Genomic DNA, 20,586 nt, shown 5'->3' with positions numbered 1-20,586 from the left:
TGTAATTATTATTGAGGATTATATATTTGAAATTGCTACTCGATTGAAATGTTACTTAAGGGAAAACAACCGTTGTTATCCCCCACATTTGCTACCATTTTTAAGCCGAAAAACATACTTTTTAAAATTAAATCATATTTAATATATTAATAATATAACTATTTCCCTTACTTATCGTGCTTATATTAAAGCATTTATAAAAACAAAATTCGCTTAATAATTTTTTTAATATTAAATGATACTATAATTTTAGATAATTTTTTTTAAAATTTAAAATACTAAAATTATTAATCAATTTATTATTTCAAATATAATAAAAAATATTTTTTATATGACCCTTATTTCAATTTTTTTTTATATGACGAAACAAATCGAACGGGTCTGGTTGGGTTTCAACCTTAAAATAATGAGTAATTTCGATTTCAAGACTATATTTACGGGTGTTTGAGTTAAAAAAAATAGGGTAAAGTTGGGTCGGATTGCGTTTACGGATTGGGTCAAGTTTTAACAGGTCTGCCCATAGGGCTACAAAAGTACCAATCCACCTAGACCTGGTAAACAGATCGGGTCATGTCGGGTTCATGTTCGTGTCACATGTAAACGAGTCACAGACCCTCCAACCCAAACCCGACCTAATTAAATTTCGTGTCATGTTCGTGCCGACCCACTTACATAAATGGGTCATCAAGCGTCAACCCTAACCCGTTAATTTCGTGTCATATTTTCGTGTCTTGTCCATATTTTGAAAGTTTAAGTATATTTATCCGATGGAGGATCAAGAAAAATTAGGATTAATTTAGTAAACAGATCTTTCGTGTCGGGTTCGTGTTTAGAGAGCTCAACCCAAACCCAACCCAATTAAATATCTTGTCATGTTCGTGTCGACCCACCTACATAAATGGGTCATTAAGTCTCAATCCAAACCCGCTAATTTCGTGTCGGGTTCGTGTCATGTTTTCGTGTCATGTCATTGTTCGTCATCTCTAAATCCACCACCCACCCTAGGGTAGCCCACCCTAACTCACCCCAAACTCAAAATCCAATAAGCTTTTCCACCAAAGCCAGCCCATTTCATCGTCACTTCACACACAATTCACAATTTTCACAATTCTCAATTTCAAAATCTCCAGCTTCGAAAGTTCGCAACGGTTGCACTTTAATCAGGGTTTTTGTTAGGGTTTTATCTCCGACAATTCGTCCTAATTTCAACGATGTAAGTTCTTACTGTTCTCTCTTTTATCCAATTAATTTCTTTCTAATTCAATTCTGTGCTATTTTCTGATGTGAATTTGGCGGAAGCGGAAGACATTTTTGTAAGGTTGTTTTTGTGTTTTTTTATAAAGGGGATATTTGTTTCAAGATCAATGAAGACCTCGAAAACAATGGGATATTTGCCGTAACTAGACCTATAGTTACGTCAATGGGTGAATTGTTTGATACGCGTCAAACAATCCGACTTAAACTTTGGATCGCGTCCTCGGTCTAAGCAAGGTACGAAAAACTCGTTTCGACCTCTTGAGCCTTTTACTCGTGTAACAACACAAATAAGGAGACAAGTTTCTCACACATGGTGAACTTTTTACTCAAAACATCATGTTTACAAATGAAGAGAGTCAAGCCTTATATAGGCCGAATGATGCTTGGGCTCCAAGGCAAGCTTTCAATGCTTGCATGAGTTCTAGGTGCTTAGTTATTAGTTTTGACTAGTGTAGAAAACTAGGAAAGACTTTAGAAGAAAACTAGAAAAGACTAGGAAGAAAACTAGGCGATTAAGAAAACTAGGTGGTAAAAAAACTAGGTAGTTCCATGCACTTGGCCTTGGTCTTTCCCGAGGTTCTTCATCCCTTTCTTCACGGTTTGCACGGCCCCCAAGCCTTATTCGGACTGTTTTTGTTTTATTTTTCGCGTCCCTTGATACGGTAATTTTCTCGTAGAATTTTCGTTAAGGACACCGTACCGTATTCACATCATTTTCTCTGTTCAATTTGTCGATAATTTTGCCTCTGCTGCTCAGGTTTTGTTTTTAGGTTGATCAGTTATTAGTTTGGATTTTCGAACAATTTTGCATGAAAAATTTCATTTTGGTGAAGAATTGTTAATGTGTTTGGTTATTTTTTGGTTGTTGATCGCGAAAAAGCCGTAACTGTTTGTTGAAATGTAGTTCATGTAGAATTCGAAACCCTTATTCCAAGCACGGTATAAACACGCCATTTGTAGTGCCGCCTTTTCCTCAACTCCTCAAGCAATTGCGAGATTTGAAAATTAAGTGAATATATGAAAGACAAGCCATTATTAATGATGTTTCTATTGAATTAGAGGCGTCACTGGCAATTAGATATTTCTTTTTCTCTTATGGAGCCGGAGGAAGCATGCCGCTAATAACTTGTTGATTTCGTGTCTCAGGTTAATTGGTGGACCTGTTGGTGATAAACGAGTTTTAATCTGATCCACGAGTCCATGACGTTTGGTCTAGGGATGGGTTAGGTACATTACTAATTTCATTATTATATCTCATATTTGTTTGTGATCACGGCTAATGTTCATAGTCGTATATACTTCCCCATTAATATTGTCTTTATTGCCAATTATGTGCTTTCTTATAGACATTTGCTATGCTATGCATATCTATACATCCATAATCACCAATGTTAGGACTAGGCACGGGACGGCTTGTATACATGGTCATATGAAAGTGTTCCATGCCTCAAATTGTGAGGCACGGGACTTTGTCCATGGTTGAGGACACATCTTCAAAAGAGATTTTCAAGAAGAAGTTTGGAGTATTTGAAAATAGAGGGATGTGTTAGTCATAAGAGTTTGAAATCATTATATAGATTATACTCCTCTACTATTAGTATTGGATTGCTAGGGGTTGATACGGATTGCATACCCATGTCTTTGAGTATCAATTCAGACATTAGTATTGTCTCAAAAGTGAAGAGCCGAAGTAACACATCACCTTGTCCCCTCACACGTGACACGTGTGACTGAGACATCAACAATACCTACCACAGCTCTTCACACAACAAGACCCACCATGCCACCATGCCTTCAGCTTCCACTCTACCGATAGGTGTATGTTCTACATTGAGTTCCGTAGAGACTTAGGCCAGGAAGTAAAGAGAGGGCTACGAGAGGGTATTGAGTAGAGGACACCGTGGGGCTTTGGGAAAGTTGATTGAGATTTGAGGAGGGATTCGGGGTAGAACGTTGGTGCAGGGAGTAGAGAGAGTAGAATGTGAGCAGAACAGATCGGAAAATCTGAGAAGGGAAACGAGAAGATCATTGAGAAACAAAACGAGTACCTATTGTTGAAAACTTGAAATGATACATTGATACAGTTCAAGATGATTATTTTGTAATGTCATTCCAGTTAGCACTGCCAGAACTTGTAACCATTGGTTGATGATGTTCTGCTAGGCGACCTTTCTCTGCTAGATTTTGAACTCAGTTCTGCCAAGATGTTGGCATCTTTCTGATTACTTGCTTCGTCTTTTGGCAGGACTTTCCAAGTATACCAAGGCCCTCAAGTGATGTTAAGAGATCTGATGAGATGGTAATTTCTCTTTGCTTTTGCTTCTTGACTGTTTTGATGCAAACCCATTGCCTAGTCTAATTACTATCCTTTGTTGTTTATGAAATTTCTGGTGTGGGTTTAGGATGGGCCGGTATCAGTTGAAACCCTGGATTAAGCACACCATAGAAAACTTATTTGACACTGTCTTACTTATGAACCAACTCATTAACTATTAGAATAATCGAGAATTATTTAAGAATTCGAGTTGGTCTCACTTATGATTTATGAGACTGTCTCATATGAGCCATACTAGCTCAGTCTAGCGAAACTTAAAATTTTAAACACTTTTCTGTGGAGCAGTTGAGCAATATATTGCTACATAATTTCATTATAGAGATTAGAGGGGCCTCGAGTTTGTGTCCTTCCAATGAACATTCTTGGATGTCCTCCTGAGTTTATCTGAACTGTTAATGAGTCAACTAGGAGACATGTGGAATGTACTTGAAGGACCTTCTAGTATTTTGTTTATACCATTGAGTTATCAACATATGGTTGTGAAAGGGGAAAGTCACAAGTTCCTTAATCCTTGTCATGTTGCCTACATCAAGAAACTCTAGCTTATGACTAATAAGTCTAATATATCATGTAGTTTGTCATTCATACAATTTGTCTTAAAAGCATTAGACGGCTAGGCTCAATTAATATTCCGATTTGTTCCACAAGTTACTTACAATATCAATCTACCCCTACAAAGAGAATTAAAGAGATTGGTTGAAAGTTGAGGCCATATTTCTCCTAATTGTATACCAATGTCTTCTGCATTGTGAGTTTTATCTTTTGACTAGTAAGTTTTTTAAGGGGTAAACTGTTTGAGAGCTCATACTAAGAATGGATGAGTAAAAGGATTCGGTTCATTGACCCTAGAGCTCTAGAGCAAGCGCTTGACTCGAACAACTTGGGTAGAGCTCTCGAGCTTGTGAATATCTTAAATGACTACAGTCGAGCTCAATATCCGTCTTTACTTTAGTTTGGGCTTGGATTCATTTTTTTTAACTATATACTCCCTCTATTATTTCATTTTTATACGTTTAATTAAAAAACTTCTTACATATAGGAGTATAAAAGAAACGTACGGATTTAAGCACCTTAAAGTATAATAACTATAATAACGAGACGCATGCATATTTTATTTTAATTCACTTGTATTTTACTTGGAGGTGGCATTCGGGGTCGGTTATAGGTAGTGTCCAAGCGCTCATTGGATTTAGATTATGTCTTGACTCAACATTCTGGGTCATGGTTGGGTCGGTTTGTCAAGGGGTGACAAGTTGTGGGTAAGTTCAACAACATATTTTTAAATTTTATATTTAATTTAGATCAATAATTTTTTGTTAAAACAATTTATGTGTATTTATTTTAGGGGCTGTTTGGCCGATTCCCTTTATTTGACTAAAACAATCGTTCCCTTTATCTGTCCTTACCTAAAACTCTTGTAACTCCTTACCACCACCATCACTTAGCGACCCATCACCATCACTCACTACCACTAAACCTACGACCACCACCATGATGGCCTCCCCGTCGTCACCCCACTGCCTCCTTATCGTCGTCCCTACCTCTTACACCCACCACCATAACAACCTCTCCATCCCCGCCTCTAAGGTTGGGAGAGTGTTTTGGACTTTTGGGGCATAGGGGTGGTGTTTATGGTGGTGGGATAGGAGTTCGAAATGGGGTGGGGGTTGTGTACAATAGGTGGGGTAGGGAGAGCGTGCCGGGTTGTTTGTGGTGTGGGTGGTTCGTGGTGTAGGATAAATGGGTGTTAGTTGGATTAGTGTATATCCTTTGGATATGATATAACCAAACAATAAGGTAAATTTAGGGTAATCCCATTCCTTTCGCCCTTTTTCCTTTCTTGATTCTATTCCGTGATGAACCAAACGTCCCCTATTTTTAAGTGAAAATAAATAAGATGAATGTCCACTTTGTCTTATTTGTCCCATTTCTAATTCGTTATCGGGTCATCCAACCGGACGAGTCAATATCGGGTCATCCAACCGGACAAGTCAATATCGTGTCACGGGTCTGTTCACGTCAGGATAAATAAGTTTGTTGTCAGTTATCGGTTTAACCTCGGGAGTCGGGTCTGATCTGTTTGGTTCACCTAATTTTCGGGATCTACCAGCTTGGGTTTCCGGCGGTTCATGTCGAGGTCCTTAGCTTGAGTCAGCTTTTGCTAGATCTTATCTAATTACTTGTACTTTGATTTGGGATGTGAAAATGGCTGCTCCCTAATTAAAAGCTAAAGGAGAAGATAAGATATTTGTCAAATGTTTCACTCAGTGTAGGATTACTGCGACTAATTAGCTTGGATTGGAAGGACCACAGTTACCAAAAATTGGGCCAGTTTGTGAAGAAGGCATGCCCACATAATTTAAGAACCCGATTTTGTGGACCCAAATTATAGAGGTCCACTCTAACTTCTGGTGTAGTACACTAGTCGTAGTTAATACTGATTTTTGTCACTTTCATTCATGTCTCTTTACGTTTCTCTATCATATTTATAAGCCCATTAGCATAGCTTATTGGCTGTGAAAATCGATTTAATGATGGTATTAAGAAAGTAATTCTTCTGAGAGACCTCTCTCACTACATTAAGGAGAGACAACTAATAAATACACTAAAAACTAATTAAAAGGAAAAAGCTAAAATAAAAATAAAAATTTAACTATATAAAATACTAGTTATTACTACTTATTAAGCGTTTCATAAAAAAAAAATTACTTCAGCTTCTATCATTTGTTTACCTTATATATTCTTTGCGAGGAGGATTTGTATTAGAGGTAAACAAACGATTGCATTGAGAAGAAGTCTTAAAGTAATATTTATATCAAGCCTATCCTATTATCTATTACCCGATAGGCGATAGCCGATAACTACTATCCATCTCAAGCAAATAAGAGGTATATATTGTCAAATATTGTAGTCAAGAAGTGACCCACTCAAACAAAGATGTACCAGTAATTATAAGGGAATTTAGGAACATGATTTTCTTTAGGGCACCATCAATACTAAGCGAGCAACCCTGGTAGATGATGTACATTTTTTTTATGGGGGTCCATAGGTGAAGGATGTGCAGTTGAGAGTTTGACAACATGCTCTTTGTCCAACATGTTCAGTCCCTATCCAATTGATGGCTTTAATCACTCTATTTTCGAAATTAAGGTCTTGTTCAGACACAAAAATTTGTTTGAACGTCTATAAGTTTTAAAATCGATTCGATTCGATTTATAAAATTTAACTCAAAATACTAAGATCCTGTTTATGTGCCTCTGTACACAAGTTTTTAAGTAAAACTGGTGTAAACTAACTTATTCTAAATATACATCATTATTGCTTAGTATGATCAATGATCATCTTAGCTGGTAATTATTTTCTTGTGGTAGCTGTCATTTTACCATTGATCGTTAACAGTTTGTACCCTATTTTCTTCTTATTATTAGTTACACTATTACCAGAACCTATTTGATTGTGAAATATTTGTAACTTATTTATTTTTTTTTTATTTTTTTTTTGGAATTGTTGCAATGAACTTAAATAGAGGAACCTTGTGTTTTCATTTATTTTAAAATTAATATAAGGTCCATAAAATAGCTGTCTACTTCATGGTTACCAGATTCGCTATGAATACGCCTTTACCGATTCGTGATTCTCTCTTATAGAAAGTGTGTTATATGTATTTTCAGTAAGGAACTTGATAGAATTTGGTTTTAACGATTCGTGATTCGCGTTTCGTAGGGTTCCAAACGAATCCGGTAACCATGGTCTACTTACCTTTAGTATGCTAAGATTTTAAGATGTTGCGATGCAGGACCGGTATAGCTTCATAAACTCTAGGATCTTATGATATTAGGTATAGTAGCATACCGAGAAATAGTAGATTCATGGATTCGCATGAATCAGCTATTAAATTTTATATTTACCCCACACACACTTAGTATGTTAATAGGTCAATTTACTTTTTAACCTGAATTTACTACTATTTTTTTTGCTAATATATTGTTTACCAAGCAGGACATTAGTAAAGTTAATCTCGCATTTAAGCCTTTTCTGAGCACCTGACATGCAAAGCCCATTTCAAATTGGCAACAAGCTAATTATTGGGTCTACACAATTCTTTTGTTCATGTTAAATGAGCTCCTTTTTTTGTCCTGTATTGATGTTAGATGAGCTCTTTTCTTAGACCATCCCCAAGCAAGGTCACGAGGGAGGTCGCGACCTTGTTGGGTCGCCTTAACCAACAATTAAGCATGAGATTAACGTGACCTTTTGGTTGCTCTTGACTAGAGATGGCAATGGATCCTGGACCCATCCAGATCCGCGGATCCGGACCCTGATGGGTAGGATATGGATCCTAATTTTTCGGACCCCGTGGATATGGGTTGGATATGGATCCACTTATTTAAAAATGGATCTGGAAAATTTGGATCCGCCGGATATGGGTCGGATATGGATCAAACGTTGGTGTGCCAGATATGGATCTGGATCCTATTGCACCCTACCCAGACCCGGTCCATTGCCATCCCTATTAACATTACACAAACAGAGTACACAAGTTGTAAGGTCTTGACCTTATAAGGTCAATTTGTGACCTCTTTGGTTGCTCTTGACCTTATTAGGTCAATTGGTGAACCAATAGGTGTCAAATTATCATTGGTCGTAAACAAAACAAAAAGGGTTGGAAGGTGAAAAATGATTGGGTTGATGACCTAGGTCGCGACCTTCTGCTTGGGAGATGAAAATGGGTCAAGGTTAATAAGGTGAGATTAAAAGTAAAATCGGGTCGCGACCTAATTAGCGTGACCACTGCTTGGGGATGGTCTTAGGTAAAGGCCTATTATTAGATCCTTTGATTATATTATAGTTCTATAAAAATAATGGCTATAAATAGTGATGTAGAAGTCTTAATTCGTAGGGAAAGAATAATCAGTGTATATAGTGCTACATAAAGGATTAAAGACCTTGCCAATTTGCCATTGTATTGCCACCAAATCTCTTATCGTTGTCTATAATATTAATCAAATATAAAGATGTTTTATGCAAAGTTGCAATATGTAAAGTAAAGGTTATATAACATGTGCGAAATATAACTTTAATTGACCTAATTAAATTTGTCATACTGTAAAATCTCAGTTTTATTGGATAACAACATTGATGTATCCACGTTATATTACATCACAAAAACTTAGGATATTTGGTTTCTCATTAAGTTATTGAGAGACCATTCATTTGTACCCTTTTATAGTTTCATGTGTTATCGTGATCCTTTTATTATTGATGATAACTAAATGGAATATTTTATTTTCGTACCTGTTTTTACGATAAACATTCTCATTTTGTCATTAATAGTGATTTGGACATCTTTTATTACTTGTGGTATCATTTTACTTTAAATTATAAAATCATCGCATAATATATTCTTCGTGAAACTGTCTTTTTCAAGAGACTTGCTCTTTATTAGTATTACTATGTTTTCTTTGTTGTCTTACATTTGTTCAATTTTTCTCATAGGGAAAAAAATGTTTAGAAATGGATGAAGAACAAAATCATGCCCGAAGTATGTGGATATTTCTCGGCTTTCTGTGAAAGAATACAAGACACAGGGTAGCCTTACGCTCTTACTCATCTATGGATATTCATCTTCTTAGAAATGTCCTAAACATACTAAAACAATTTCACAGAAGTTATTTAACCTATAAATAATTTAATATCGTACTCCGTAATAAACTGCTCATCAAAAGACCTTCAAGAGGAATAAGAATCTTTCACAAATTGAATTTGGGAATAACAGATATTGAAGCCTGGATTTCGGAATGAGAAAATAATAACATTGTCTTAAAAAAAAAGGCATACATAAAGGCATATAAGAGGGTGATATTGAATTCGATACCATCTGGTGGCACCTTAACCTTGTCTAATTTTTTTTTTTACCCAAACGCTTTATTTAACCTTTTTTCCTCACAACATTATTGAATCGCTTTACACAAAAGCTAATTTCTTTATTTTAGAACATTTAAGAAATAAACACATTTCAAATTTTTTAGCCTTGATTATGTCCCTAGTGTTTTGGATCTTATAGAATCGTGTTGTAGAGTTTATTATTTATATTTTCTGGTTGATCTTATCCCTTCTCATAAGTTACAACTCTCCGTTCTCTATCCCGATTATTTATTTACAATTGTTTTGACATAAAGACTACGTTTATGAACTAAGTACGTGAGTATATACTAAACGTAAATGAATGACCGGATTAGTATTAGTAAGTACTAAGTAGCGTTTTTCCTCCATATATAAGACATTTCCCACAGCCACATTAAGTCAAGTACTCAATTAGTCGTCTTCAAAACAGAGCACACCCTCTAATCACGATGCATGCTAGTTATAAATTAGCACATCAAAGTATTCTCTTAATAATTTTATTTTGTTAAGTTACACTCCTTATATTGCACGATACTTACTCACCTTCCATTTTATCATAACCTAAATCCCATGAAATATTCTCTTAACACATCAAAGTATCTCTAGCACCATCAATAATTCTTGTATAATACGGGTACCTCTATTGTTACTAAACCTTTTGAGCATTGCTCCAAGAAAAACAATCAAAAGTTGAGTTTTCAACATCTGTGCATTGCATAATTTCTCATATTTTGTGTTATAAAACTTGGGTATTGCTTAACATAACATAAAGTTTCAATCTTTATACAATAAAAACTGAGAGAAAATAATAATGGGGAAGGGTTTGGAGGGATGGTCAGTGAGGCATTTATTGATGGTGTCAGTGGCTTTGAATGTATGGTTAGTGCTAAAGTTGACATATTATGAGAAAGACATTAATTTTGGAACAAAACAGATCTTTCATGGATTTTGTGCAGAGGATAAACAATTAAAAGATGTGCCTTTTTCTTCTTCTTCTTCTTCTTCTTCATCAATGGTGGCTGCAGAACCAACAGAAGAAAAAGTCAATAATTTGATTAATCCTCCAAGTTATTCCAACTATGATGAACTTGATGCTGATGAAGATAGAGTTGTTAATCTTGATCAGTAAGTTCCCCCTCTTTGATTTTCTCATTTAGTAATAGTGTGTTTATGTTTATTATATATATATATATATATATATATATATATATATATATATATATATATATATATATATATTATATATATATATATATGATGGTTCATGTTAGCCGACTTGCAAACTAATTTGGGAGTAAGGTTTTGGGCCTTGGTTGTTGTTGCCACCATTTTGTATGAGACGGTTTTACATATGACTAACTTAAAAAATTATGTAATCTTCATTTAGTCACAATTAAAGAGGTATCATATAAGTTGTGTATAGCATTTATAGTGTCATATGATTTCATTGGTTATTACAGGTGGTGAATTTAAGTTAATGACGGGGCGCCATTAAAAAGTTTTAGTATTATCCCTCGCATGCATTATTTATGTAGGTGTTTACACAAAGAATAGAGAATTTAGAATGTATATGAAAAGTCGTACTGAAACTCTATATAAACCCGTAACACTATTTCATTTTCCTTTTAGTTTTCATTCATCTGTTACTCCAGTTTGGTAGAAGTTATTGCATGATGGGTTAATCATTGTTATGATGTTGATTATGCTAGGAAAACATTGTAGGATGAAAATTAAAGACAGTAGAAACTCTACTTTTTTTGGACCTTAAGAGAAGATTAAACCAAATATTCATCAACTTGGAAGGGAGTATTTTGTTATCTTGATAAATACTTGATCTATTCCATTTGATTGTATACGTTTCCAAAATAAGTGAGTGAATTCTGGAAAAACGTATACAATCAATTGGAACAAAGGAAGTATAACGAGGCCTTTAAATGAAACGTTGGTTACTATTTACCATAAAATACGTAAGGATCTAGATATATACTTGATCTGAAGATGGTTTTGATCCAGAAATGGTTACTATTTATCATAAAATTCTCATTTTTTATGTCGTCGAACCGCACGACCGTCGTATAGTATAATTTGCTCAATAATATCATGCATGAAGGGAACTGTTCTATTGGTGGTATTTTCTAAGTACTGTATTGTTTTTGTTTTGTTTGTTGTCACTTAGGAAAACATAAAGTAAAATCTTGTTCTTGGTAGTCTCATTCTCTCATTCATTGGATTTCTATCAGTGTGCAACCCAAGTTCCTAAGGTTTGAAGGTTTTTATGTCTTTTGGATTTCAACTTTCAAGGTGAATGTTGTTGCTGATGAATTGAATAATGGTTTTAGAGACATGAACACAAGTATCATGGTTTTGTGCTTCATTGTTGGTGTTCAGTCTTTAGTAAGTTTCTTCTAAATGACCCATACAACGATTTTAAGTTTAACTAACTGGTAGTTAATAGTTAATTATATTGGCCCCTCAATAAAATGTTTTATACAAGCACTTGGGAGTTGGACTTGTCTTTATAGTTTAGACACCGTTTTAAAGATATTAATCTAAGACTTTAGAGAAAGATAATCTAATTAAATACTTGGAGCGTCTTTAGAAAATGAATGCTACACAGTTAGGAATTTAGGAATATATTAGAGGTTTAAAGTATAGGTTGTGCCGCCGATTTGTGAATAGATTTGAACAACTGACTTAGTGACTTCTCTTAAAAGAATTCGTAACGTTTTGAGTTGAAAAGAACAAGGTCTATTTGTGTTCCAGTGCATATTGCTTTGTTCTGTTATCTGAATTAAAGTAATATTTTTTTTTGTTTATAAATTATATACTAAAATATCAACTATTATATGTAAAGTACACCTGCTTACTAAATCCGATGGTAGAACTGGGAATATGCCATGGATAGTGGAATCTGGTTTCTTTCATGTTCACTTTAAAATCTTGCTTTTGTTGAATGCATAATTTCTTTTCAGGTAGGTTAAGCAAACTTAAAGTTCAAAATATCATCTGAAATATTTATTAATTAGCTAAACTTGATGAGTTTTTGGCAATAGGTCAAAAAGTTCCACTCCTGGGTATGATTATTGTAATGGTGGCCGCAGTCATAACCATGATCTTGTTATTCGATGAGATTAGTATTTTAATCTTGATTAGTGGATGCTGTGAGTGTAGTTGACCTTAATTAATCTTTCTTAATATGTGTCTTTTTGATAACTAGAGAGGATCCACTCACTCAATGATGTATCGTGAGTTGCTGTTTTCTGCAGCCTATAGTCCGAATCCTAAAATCGCCACACTTACTCATGCCTTCATACCTTTCCTTAGAGCCTCCATCCATGTTATGACTTATGAGTACTTTATCTTATGGATATTATACAGAAACAAACTGTTTTTGACTCTTACAATATTTTCACATATATTTTGGCCTATTCTCTTGGGAAAAAGTTCGTGGTGTTAGGCATAGTTTTCTGCAATTATGAGCTGATCAAAAATTTGTTCCTAGTTCTTTTGGAGGATTAATCCACACCTTCCTTTACACTCACTAGCATAGTAGCATATAACCAAGTCTTGTAGCTCGAGTGGGATTTTACGCTTTCGGATCAATTGAACATGTAAATTGTTTGTGAATATAATTTCTAATTATCATTTCTCATAGAGGAGTGTGGTTATTAGCCATTATTTTGTAAGTCTTATTGGAATTAGAAGATAGTAAGTTTGGGTCGTGATTTTTAACACTTTCAGAATTGATTTTTACACCTAAACTATGGCAGGAGTATAATGCCAACACTTATTTTATAAGGATGATAGCGAGTTTAAATTATCAATTTATATGCTATGTTACTCTAAATCGTCTCCTACTATTGGACGCAACACGGTGTCAGAGACAGTTATTTTTCGCAAAGTTCTCATTTTTTGGGTCTAAAATGAAGTATCAAAGTGCCGTGTCGTGTCGTGTCGTGTCGTGTTGAAGACTTCAAGTGTCGGACACGCGACCAAAGTAAAGTGTCAGAGTAGAATAGGTCATATGTAAGATCGACGTATGTGTATAACATAATTATCCTGTAGTATGCAAGGATTAAATGAGATGTATAATTTGCGTTCAGAGGTCTATTTTAGTTTTATAAACAAAAACATCTCTCTCAAGTTTGGTTGTATCAATCATTTTATTAAGTACAGTTAGCTACAAAAAAGGGAACATATATTGCAAGGAACATATAACAAGAAACCTTGTAATGGGGTAAATATCCAAATCCCAAGCATAGGGAAATTGTTAGAATTACGTTTTCCTATGCCATTATGCTTCTTCATGCCAGTATAGACAGAGACAACTCTTTGTTTGAGGATCACACTTCCCATGCTTCATGTTAGAAAATTGGTAATCTCCAGTGGGCTTAAAGGTGCGTCATCTTTGCCTAATTTCTTCATCTTCACCCTTTCTTGTTTAAGATCGTCTTACCCTTAAGACGGCTCTCACGCCCGACTAAAATAAAGGTGAAAATAAAAGGACGTTCTGAGAGGTCTTAAATTAAGACGACCTTAAGCAAGACAAAGTGCTTCATCTTCTCCTCGTATTTGCTTCCCTTCTCTACTTTCTGTCTCCACAACATGTTTCAATGGGTGCATTGAATTTTTGTTGATGTGGTCCATTTGACCAGCACAGCCACCAAGTCATCATCATTTGTGTCAGTGATGTATACCTCAGCGTTGGACCTCAAACTGCATTAGATAAATCTTTCTTGTTAATGTGTATGTCAGCTTTACCCTACTGTCTTATATTCCCTCCATCCGGAAATAATTTTCGCATTTAGACTTTTATGGTCAAAGTTAAAAAATTTGAACTTAAGTGTTCAATATAAAAACGGCAAGTCTCATTATAGACGGGGATATCCGTCTATAATGAGAGGCGGGTCGGATCCCTCTTACAAAGAGGGCAAGTGGGAGGCCAAATGGTAACCCACTCGGTTTTCCACTTGCCCTCTCACTTGCCTCTTTGTGAGAGGAATCCAACCCGTCTCTTATTATAGACGTATATGTCCGTCTATAATGAGAATTTGTGATATAAAAATGGGAAAAATATGATGATAAAATATTTACATTCATCATACAACATGTCATTCAGGATATGTTGTTTGAAAGAAATGTAGTATATAGATTTTAATGGAAAGACTTAAAATTGTGCAAAGTCAAATAAAAAGATTACTTTGGGATGGAGAGAATAAGGCACTGGCTAAATGTAACTTATGTTTTATTGTTGTTGAAAACATGATGACGTGCTCGAATCTCCCTCGGCAATACATAGCCATTAGCTAATTATCCTCTTTTTTTTTCCTAGTATAATACGATGTTCACCTAATATTGATATGATATAGAGAATGGTGCCATGGTGTTATTAACATTTTTCTTGTCATCTGTTAGCGTCCTAAAATTTTTCTTAAGAATATGAGGTTTTAATGAGCTAAAACGCAACAAGTTGCTTTTTGCATTGACGGATCTACTTTAAGGGATATGGAGTCCTAGGATCCTGAAATCTATTTTTATTTTTTATTTTGCTTTAATTTATGATATATAGAATGTAAAAACAGTAAATTTTCTGTCAATTATTTTTGTAAAACTATAAAAGCTTACAAACCCGCTTGTCATCTCTTAGGAAAATTTAGACTAAAGTACAGCACCGCCTTTAGTTTGTGAACCGCCACATTTAAGGGATCTCCTTTCTTATGTAACTTGCTTCCTTTTACGTTAAGTGATAACATTATGGGTTTCTTGGTCTGTTCTTGGAGGACAATGATCCTAAAGTGCATGTCTTTTCATAGATGATTAGTTTTAAGTATGTATGTAAGCATTTGAGATTCAAGTTTCTAAGATTTACAAGTCTTAAAGTTGACAAGATGTCACCATTCTCACTGACCCCATGAGATGGATTTTAAACTAGCATGTAGCAATACCTTTTATTTGACTTCTCAATCATTGAATTGGTGGAATTCTTAGGTGCTCCCACCACCAATTAACTCTCCATACACGCTCCATGCATTGATTTATGGTATCTTAAAGTAAATTTCAAGAATTTTCTGTGGTATACTTTTATATTTATTAATTTATTTCTTTGTAAAGGAAGAAAAAACTATCCAACTGTGTACAAATATCTACAAGTTGTGTGTGTATTTTTAGTTTATGTGTGGTGCATCTAGCATTTGAGCTACTAGGTAATGCACTGAAATATTCATAGAAAATTGTATGGACTCGGAATGAGAAAGGAAGCCCTGTGAGAATAGATTTTTTCATACTATATAGACATTGGTTGCATCTGTCATAAACTCATAAGTCATAACCTATGATTTTCGGTTATGCTCCGCATTATAGAACCGTCTGACCTTAAGGTTCTTGTTCGGAGGATATTTTGGAGAGTTTTCAAGAATCCCACTTCCTGAAATTATATTCAAATAAATGGTCACTGAAAATCGTCAAATTTTGCACACAACTTCTAAACCTGAAACATCTAACTGTAATACAGAGTATAAGGTTTAATATTAGATATAGTTGACCTTGGAAAATCAATTGCTCTATTTGCTTTTGTATGAAAGTAGCAGTTCTTGAGTCTCGTTTATATAGCCTGCAGGCATTTGTTGATGCAATCAATACTTTAGTGTAGTAACTAATGAGTTATTTTTATGGAATAATGTGTTCTTAATGTGACTTGTAGATATTAAGGCTTGATCTGTTTTTTATTTTGGTTCACTACTCATAATGATATAGAAGAAGTATTATATTTTGTTCGATCCTAATGAACTAATGTGGAAAATTTCCCGTCGTTAACTGAATAACAGTGGTGATCCTACAATGTATGAGAAGTATTGGGAGAAGGAAGGAGACAAGACTACAGTTGTGATTTCAGGATGGCAATCTATGAGTTATTTTTCAGATGTCAAGAACCTTTGTTGGTTTCTAGAGCCGACACTTGGAAAGGAGGTCATCAGATTACATAACGTTGTGGGGAATGCCATCACGGAGGGGCGACATATAGTGGTTGGAACAGGCTCTACACAGCTCTTCCAGGCTGCTCTGTATGCTCTTTCATTCGGTCAAAGCGCTCAACCTATAAGCGTGGTGTCAGCCACACCGTACTACTCTGTAAGTCAACTATGACATGTTCTGATTCCTTGTGTTGATTTACTATCAATAAAACTTCATCAGGCTAACAAACTGGGTGTCCATCATGCAGTAGCGGCCGATAATAATAGTAGTGTTCTACACTGCGGTGTCGCACACAACGGCACAGTTTTGACCTGTTGTTGGTTTGTTGGTCATATTAGCAATATTAGTTTAGTAATGGTCGTATACTCGTATCTAAGATATAGTGAATTAGGATGGACCATAAAATCTAGTGGATGACCTATTAGGAGCGCCTCAACGGATGTGGAACCAATTCACCAATGTTGCATAAAATCTAGTGGACTATTTGCACTTAAATGGACCATCGCACTTTTAAGTGCAAAATTTTCATAGCAAACTTTAGTAGGTGAAGGCCTAGAAGTGTCTTTTGGAGCGTTAACAGAACCGTCTTCCGTCGATAATCTATTACCTCATGATTTGGTGAATGAGCATGGTGTGATGACGTAGCTTTTAAACTGTGGCATTCTGCGGTTTGTGGCTCTGTGGTGGGGTAAGCGAATATTGGTTTGATGACAGTACATGCTTTTCTTAGCTCATGAAAAAAAAAGCAACAATGTGATTTCATCTTTATGATCTTCAGAGTCCACGTGGTTGAAGCAAATAAAGTGAACTTTTACTTTTGGGTGGCAACTTTACCTTTGTTATCATCAGCTTCACAATTATGGGATTTTTTGCCAGCAGAAATATTGCCCTCGTAAGCTAGATTAGTGGTGAAAAGCATTAAGAGGCATTCATTTAAACATGATTAGATACTTTTAAGTGGTTGTTTCTTCCCTCCCACAGCCCCACACTCGTTTGTCTGTGCAAGTACACTCAATTACTCATCTTTGGCTGAAGATCCTCTCTTTATGGCAACATTGTACATTTGATGCCGTGAACTCTGGCTCGGCTACTATCGCTGAGACGGGTGCACATCGGAGTGTCATACACGTCGATTTTGTGAAATCTTTTATGTTGGCCTAGAATGAAGTTGAAATGTCACCGTGAAATTAAAACACCTGATAGACAGCCAAAGTGAAATGTAGACCAAAATAAATTCAAGAATCTGTGTTGATGGCTGCTGGATTTACTTTGAACATGTTGTAGAACCTAGTAGACTCTCTAGTGTTTAAATGAGTTAGGTACTTTGGTTTTGCAAGCTAAAAATTTTTAACACTTACTTTCTCCAAGTACTCGTGTTGCTTTCGCATATTTGACTCACATGCATGGGTAGAAAATATTTCATACGGAGTATAATCTAAAATACATGAAGCAATTATTGTAATAACCAAGTTTGGCTCTTAATCTACATGTCAAATGCTTTAGCCAATTCTATTTGCTCATAATCTACAAGTTTTGTAATAGTGTGATTTATGTCTGCTCGCAGTTTTACCGTCAAGTTATCGAGTATCTGAAGTCCGGGTTGTACAAGTGGGTCGGTGATACTGCCAACTTCAGTGAAGATGGGCCTTATATTGAGCTAATTACTTCCCCAAACAACCCGGATGGTTTCATGCGACAGCCCGTTGTCAATGGAAGTGGAGGGATGTTGATCCATGACTTTGCCTACTATTGGCCACAATATACTCCAATTACCTCCCCTGGTGACCATGACATTATGCTCTTTACCGTCTCTAAAACCACCGGGCATGCTGGAATGCGCATTGGGTAAGCTTACTAAAAAAACCTACTGAATTTAGTAATGTTCTTTGGGTAAAACAACAACAACAACATCAGAGCCTTAATCCCAAAATGATTTGGGGTCGGCTGGTTCTTTGGGTAAAAGACGGTAATTTTTCCAAGTCATACATTGTCCTTTCCACGGAAAACTTAACTTGTACATATTCTAGATATCTATAGACCCGATTATTCTTAGAATATAACATAGTAATGGAGCTAGAAGTTCTTGCTATGGGGTCATATATTTTTATAATCATTATTTGCTTTTGTTATGGGCATTATGGTTATCAAATGCTCAACATTGACAGATTTAGCTATCCAAGTTGTGGGGTCTCAGGACCATAGCTCAATCTTGGCCGAGTTGTATCGGATTTTCACGACCGGTATGAGACATCGTCCGAGATTCACCGCGATCCATCCGTGATGGCTGATTAAGGACCGATTATACCGCTACCCACGACTACGACCGACATCAGGATTTTAAACCATGCTCAAACTAGACTTGGCAAACGGGTTATTCAGCTCGAGTCATTAAAAGTTGGGTCATTTTAGGTGTGCTCTTGTGCCGTTGTTCGGGTTATGGATGTTTTCGGGTCAATGATTGGAGCTCCAGCCCATCGGACGACATTTTCAGGTCGTTTTGGGTTGTGACTATTAGAGTTTTTGACTTTTGTTTCTAATTAGCTGTTTTGGGCCTAGACATTTTGGTTCACGTCTACTTTTGGTTGTACTTTTCGAGTTAGAGCCAGGCTTGGATCTGGACTGTTCGAGTTACGTATTCTGGTAGTGCTACTTTAGCTAGGTCTACTCAAAACGCCATAATGTTATATGTGGCTAGATTAGTGAATATAACAAATTTCTGATCGATAAATCTGGAAGAAATTCAAGGCTTAGCATTACTATACACAATGGATGTATTTTAAGATGTGTTTAACTAGGAAGTTGTCATGACTCATAATTTTGGTTATTGAATCTTAATGGTGTGTCGCAGGTGGGCACTCGTGAAGGATGATGAAGTTGCAAAAAGGATGACCAAATTCATCGAGCTAAGTAGCATTGGTGTTTCGAAAGATTCACAACTTCGAGCAGCCAAGATTTTGCAGGCCGTCTCAAATAGCTGTGACAACACAGGTGACTTTCAAAATAGAGAGAACTTTTTCGAAAACAGCCATCACCTTATAGAGGATAGATGGAAACAGTTGAGGGCAGCAGTCAAGCAGAGTAGGATGTTCAGTACTCCTGAGTTCCCTCCTGCTTTCTGCACGTATACTAATCGAACATTTAAGACTCAACCAGGTAATCGGTCCTTCACTTAGTCGTCGTTTTGTATGGCTGGTCTCACTCACTCTCGCCTGTAAGACCGACTTAAATCCTAATGTATTCCTCGTTTATTAACTGTAGGGTTAATGATTTGGGGTCTTGTGCTCATCGTAATTAGTTGAAGTGTTTTCGCGCAGTGTAGACTGGCAGCCAACGAAAAGCGTATAAGTAACATTGCATGTTAGATCTAATCCCTATGTTGAATTTTGAATTTTCAGCTTTTGCATGGTTAAAGTGTGAGAGCGAGGCAGAGGATTGTGAAAGCTTTCTTAGAAAGCACAAAGTATTAACAAGAGGCGGAAAGCATTTCGGAATGAGCCCACAATACGTCAGGATAAGCATGCTAGACCGTGAATCGAATTTCAATCTATTCATCAAGAGGCTTTCGACAATGCATTCATGAAACTGCAAACGGCCCGCTTCTTCAGAATGTCTGTATATAAGAAGCTAATATTTCTGTAATCTTCCTGAAAAGAAGAATTAGAAGCATAATGGAATAACAGTAGAACAATGTAGGTTGCCGAATTGAACTAATATTCGATTGGGAACTCCGGTTTTACGTCTATTGCAGTTTAAGAGCACTTAGCTCGGTTCTTACATGGTTTATCCATATCTGATTTCTTGATGACTGCCGGTCAAAACTCAAAACAGCTTCGGAGATTTTTGACGATTCGTGTTTTAAGGTGTGTTCATGTTTCAATCTTTGTTTTCCGGTGTATTGATTGTTTAACAACAGTTTTTGATTGCCATTCATTTGTATTCCTCGTTCATCCACTCGGGCCAATATATACGTCTGGTAGTGTGAGCGTATGCTCCGGCAATTTCGGGACTCCAGTTGCCTAAATTACATCCACACTGGCGGATTTAGTGGGTTAGCAGAAGTGCTCAGTTGCCTAAATTACATCCACACAGTGGCGGATTTAAGGGGTTAGCAGAAGTGC

At 36.0% G+C, this 20,586-nt stretch overlaps 1 protein-coding gene across 3 annotated transcripts; it reads left to right on the top strand.

The window, feature by feature from the left end:
* The first annotated feature begins 1,062 nt into the window (after nt 1-1,062).
* On the top strand, nt 1,063-20,255 carry LOC141652605 (tryptophan aminotransferase-related protein 2-like). 3 transcript variants are annotated; one of them, XM_074460145.1, is made up of 9 exons: nt 1,063-1,213; nt 2,404-2,484; nt 3,503-3,556; nt 9,089-9,181; nt 10,431-10,621; nt 16,321-16,624; nt 18,033-18,313; nt 19,317-19,621; nt 19,864-20,255. In XM_074460145.1, exons 5-9 carry the CDS (start codon nt 10,509-10,511, stop codon nt 20,046-20,048), a joined length of 1,188 nt encoding a protein of 395 aa, XP_074316246.1. In that variant the 5' UTR covers nt 1,063-1,213; nt 2,404-2,484; nt 3,503-3,556; nt 9,089-9,181; nt 10,431-10,508; the 3' UTR covers nt 20,049-20,255. The 3 variants fall into 3 exon arrangements, with proteins under 3 accessions (XP_074316246.1, XP_074316245.1, XP_074316244.1); XM_074460144.1 differs by lacking the exon at nt 1,063-1,213 and having other exon boundaries at nt 2,237-2,484; XM_074460143.1 differs by lacking the exons at nt 1,063-1,213; nt 2,404-2,484; nt 3,503-3,556; nt 9,089-9,181 and having other exon boundaries at nt 9,875-10,621.
* The last annotated feature ends 331 nt before the right edge of the window (nt 20,256-20,586 follow it).

Source organism: Silene latifolia, chromosome 4, assembly GCF_048544455.1.
Source record: "Silene latifolia isolate original U9 population chromosome 4, ASM4854445v1, whole genome shotgun sequence".
NCBI lineage: Eukaryota > Viridiplantae > Streptophyta > Magnoliopsida > Caryophyllales > Caryophyllaceae > Silene > Silene latifolia.
Note: the sequence above shows the minus strand (reverse complement) of the source record. Positions and strands in the feature narration are given on the sequence as shown.

Bases quoted from the DNA above. Each gene is read 5' to 3' on its own strand.
- LOC141652605 (XM_074460143.1), top strand. From the start codon at position 10,308: ATGGGGAAGGGTTTGGAGGGATGGTCAGTGAGGCATTTATTGATGGTG. The intron at 16,625-18,032 runs GTAAGTCAACTA...GTCTGCTCGCAG, and splicing joins CAGCCACACCGTACTACTCT to TTTTACCGTCAAGTTATCGA. The intron at 19,622-19,863 runs GTAATCGGTCCT...TTGAATTTTCAG, and splicing joins AACATTTAAGACTCAACCAG to CTTTTGCATGGTTAAAGTGT.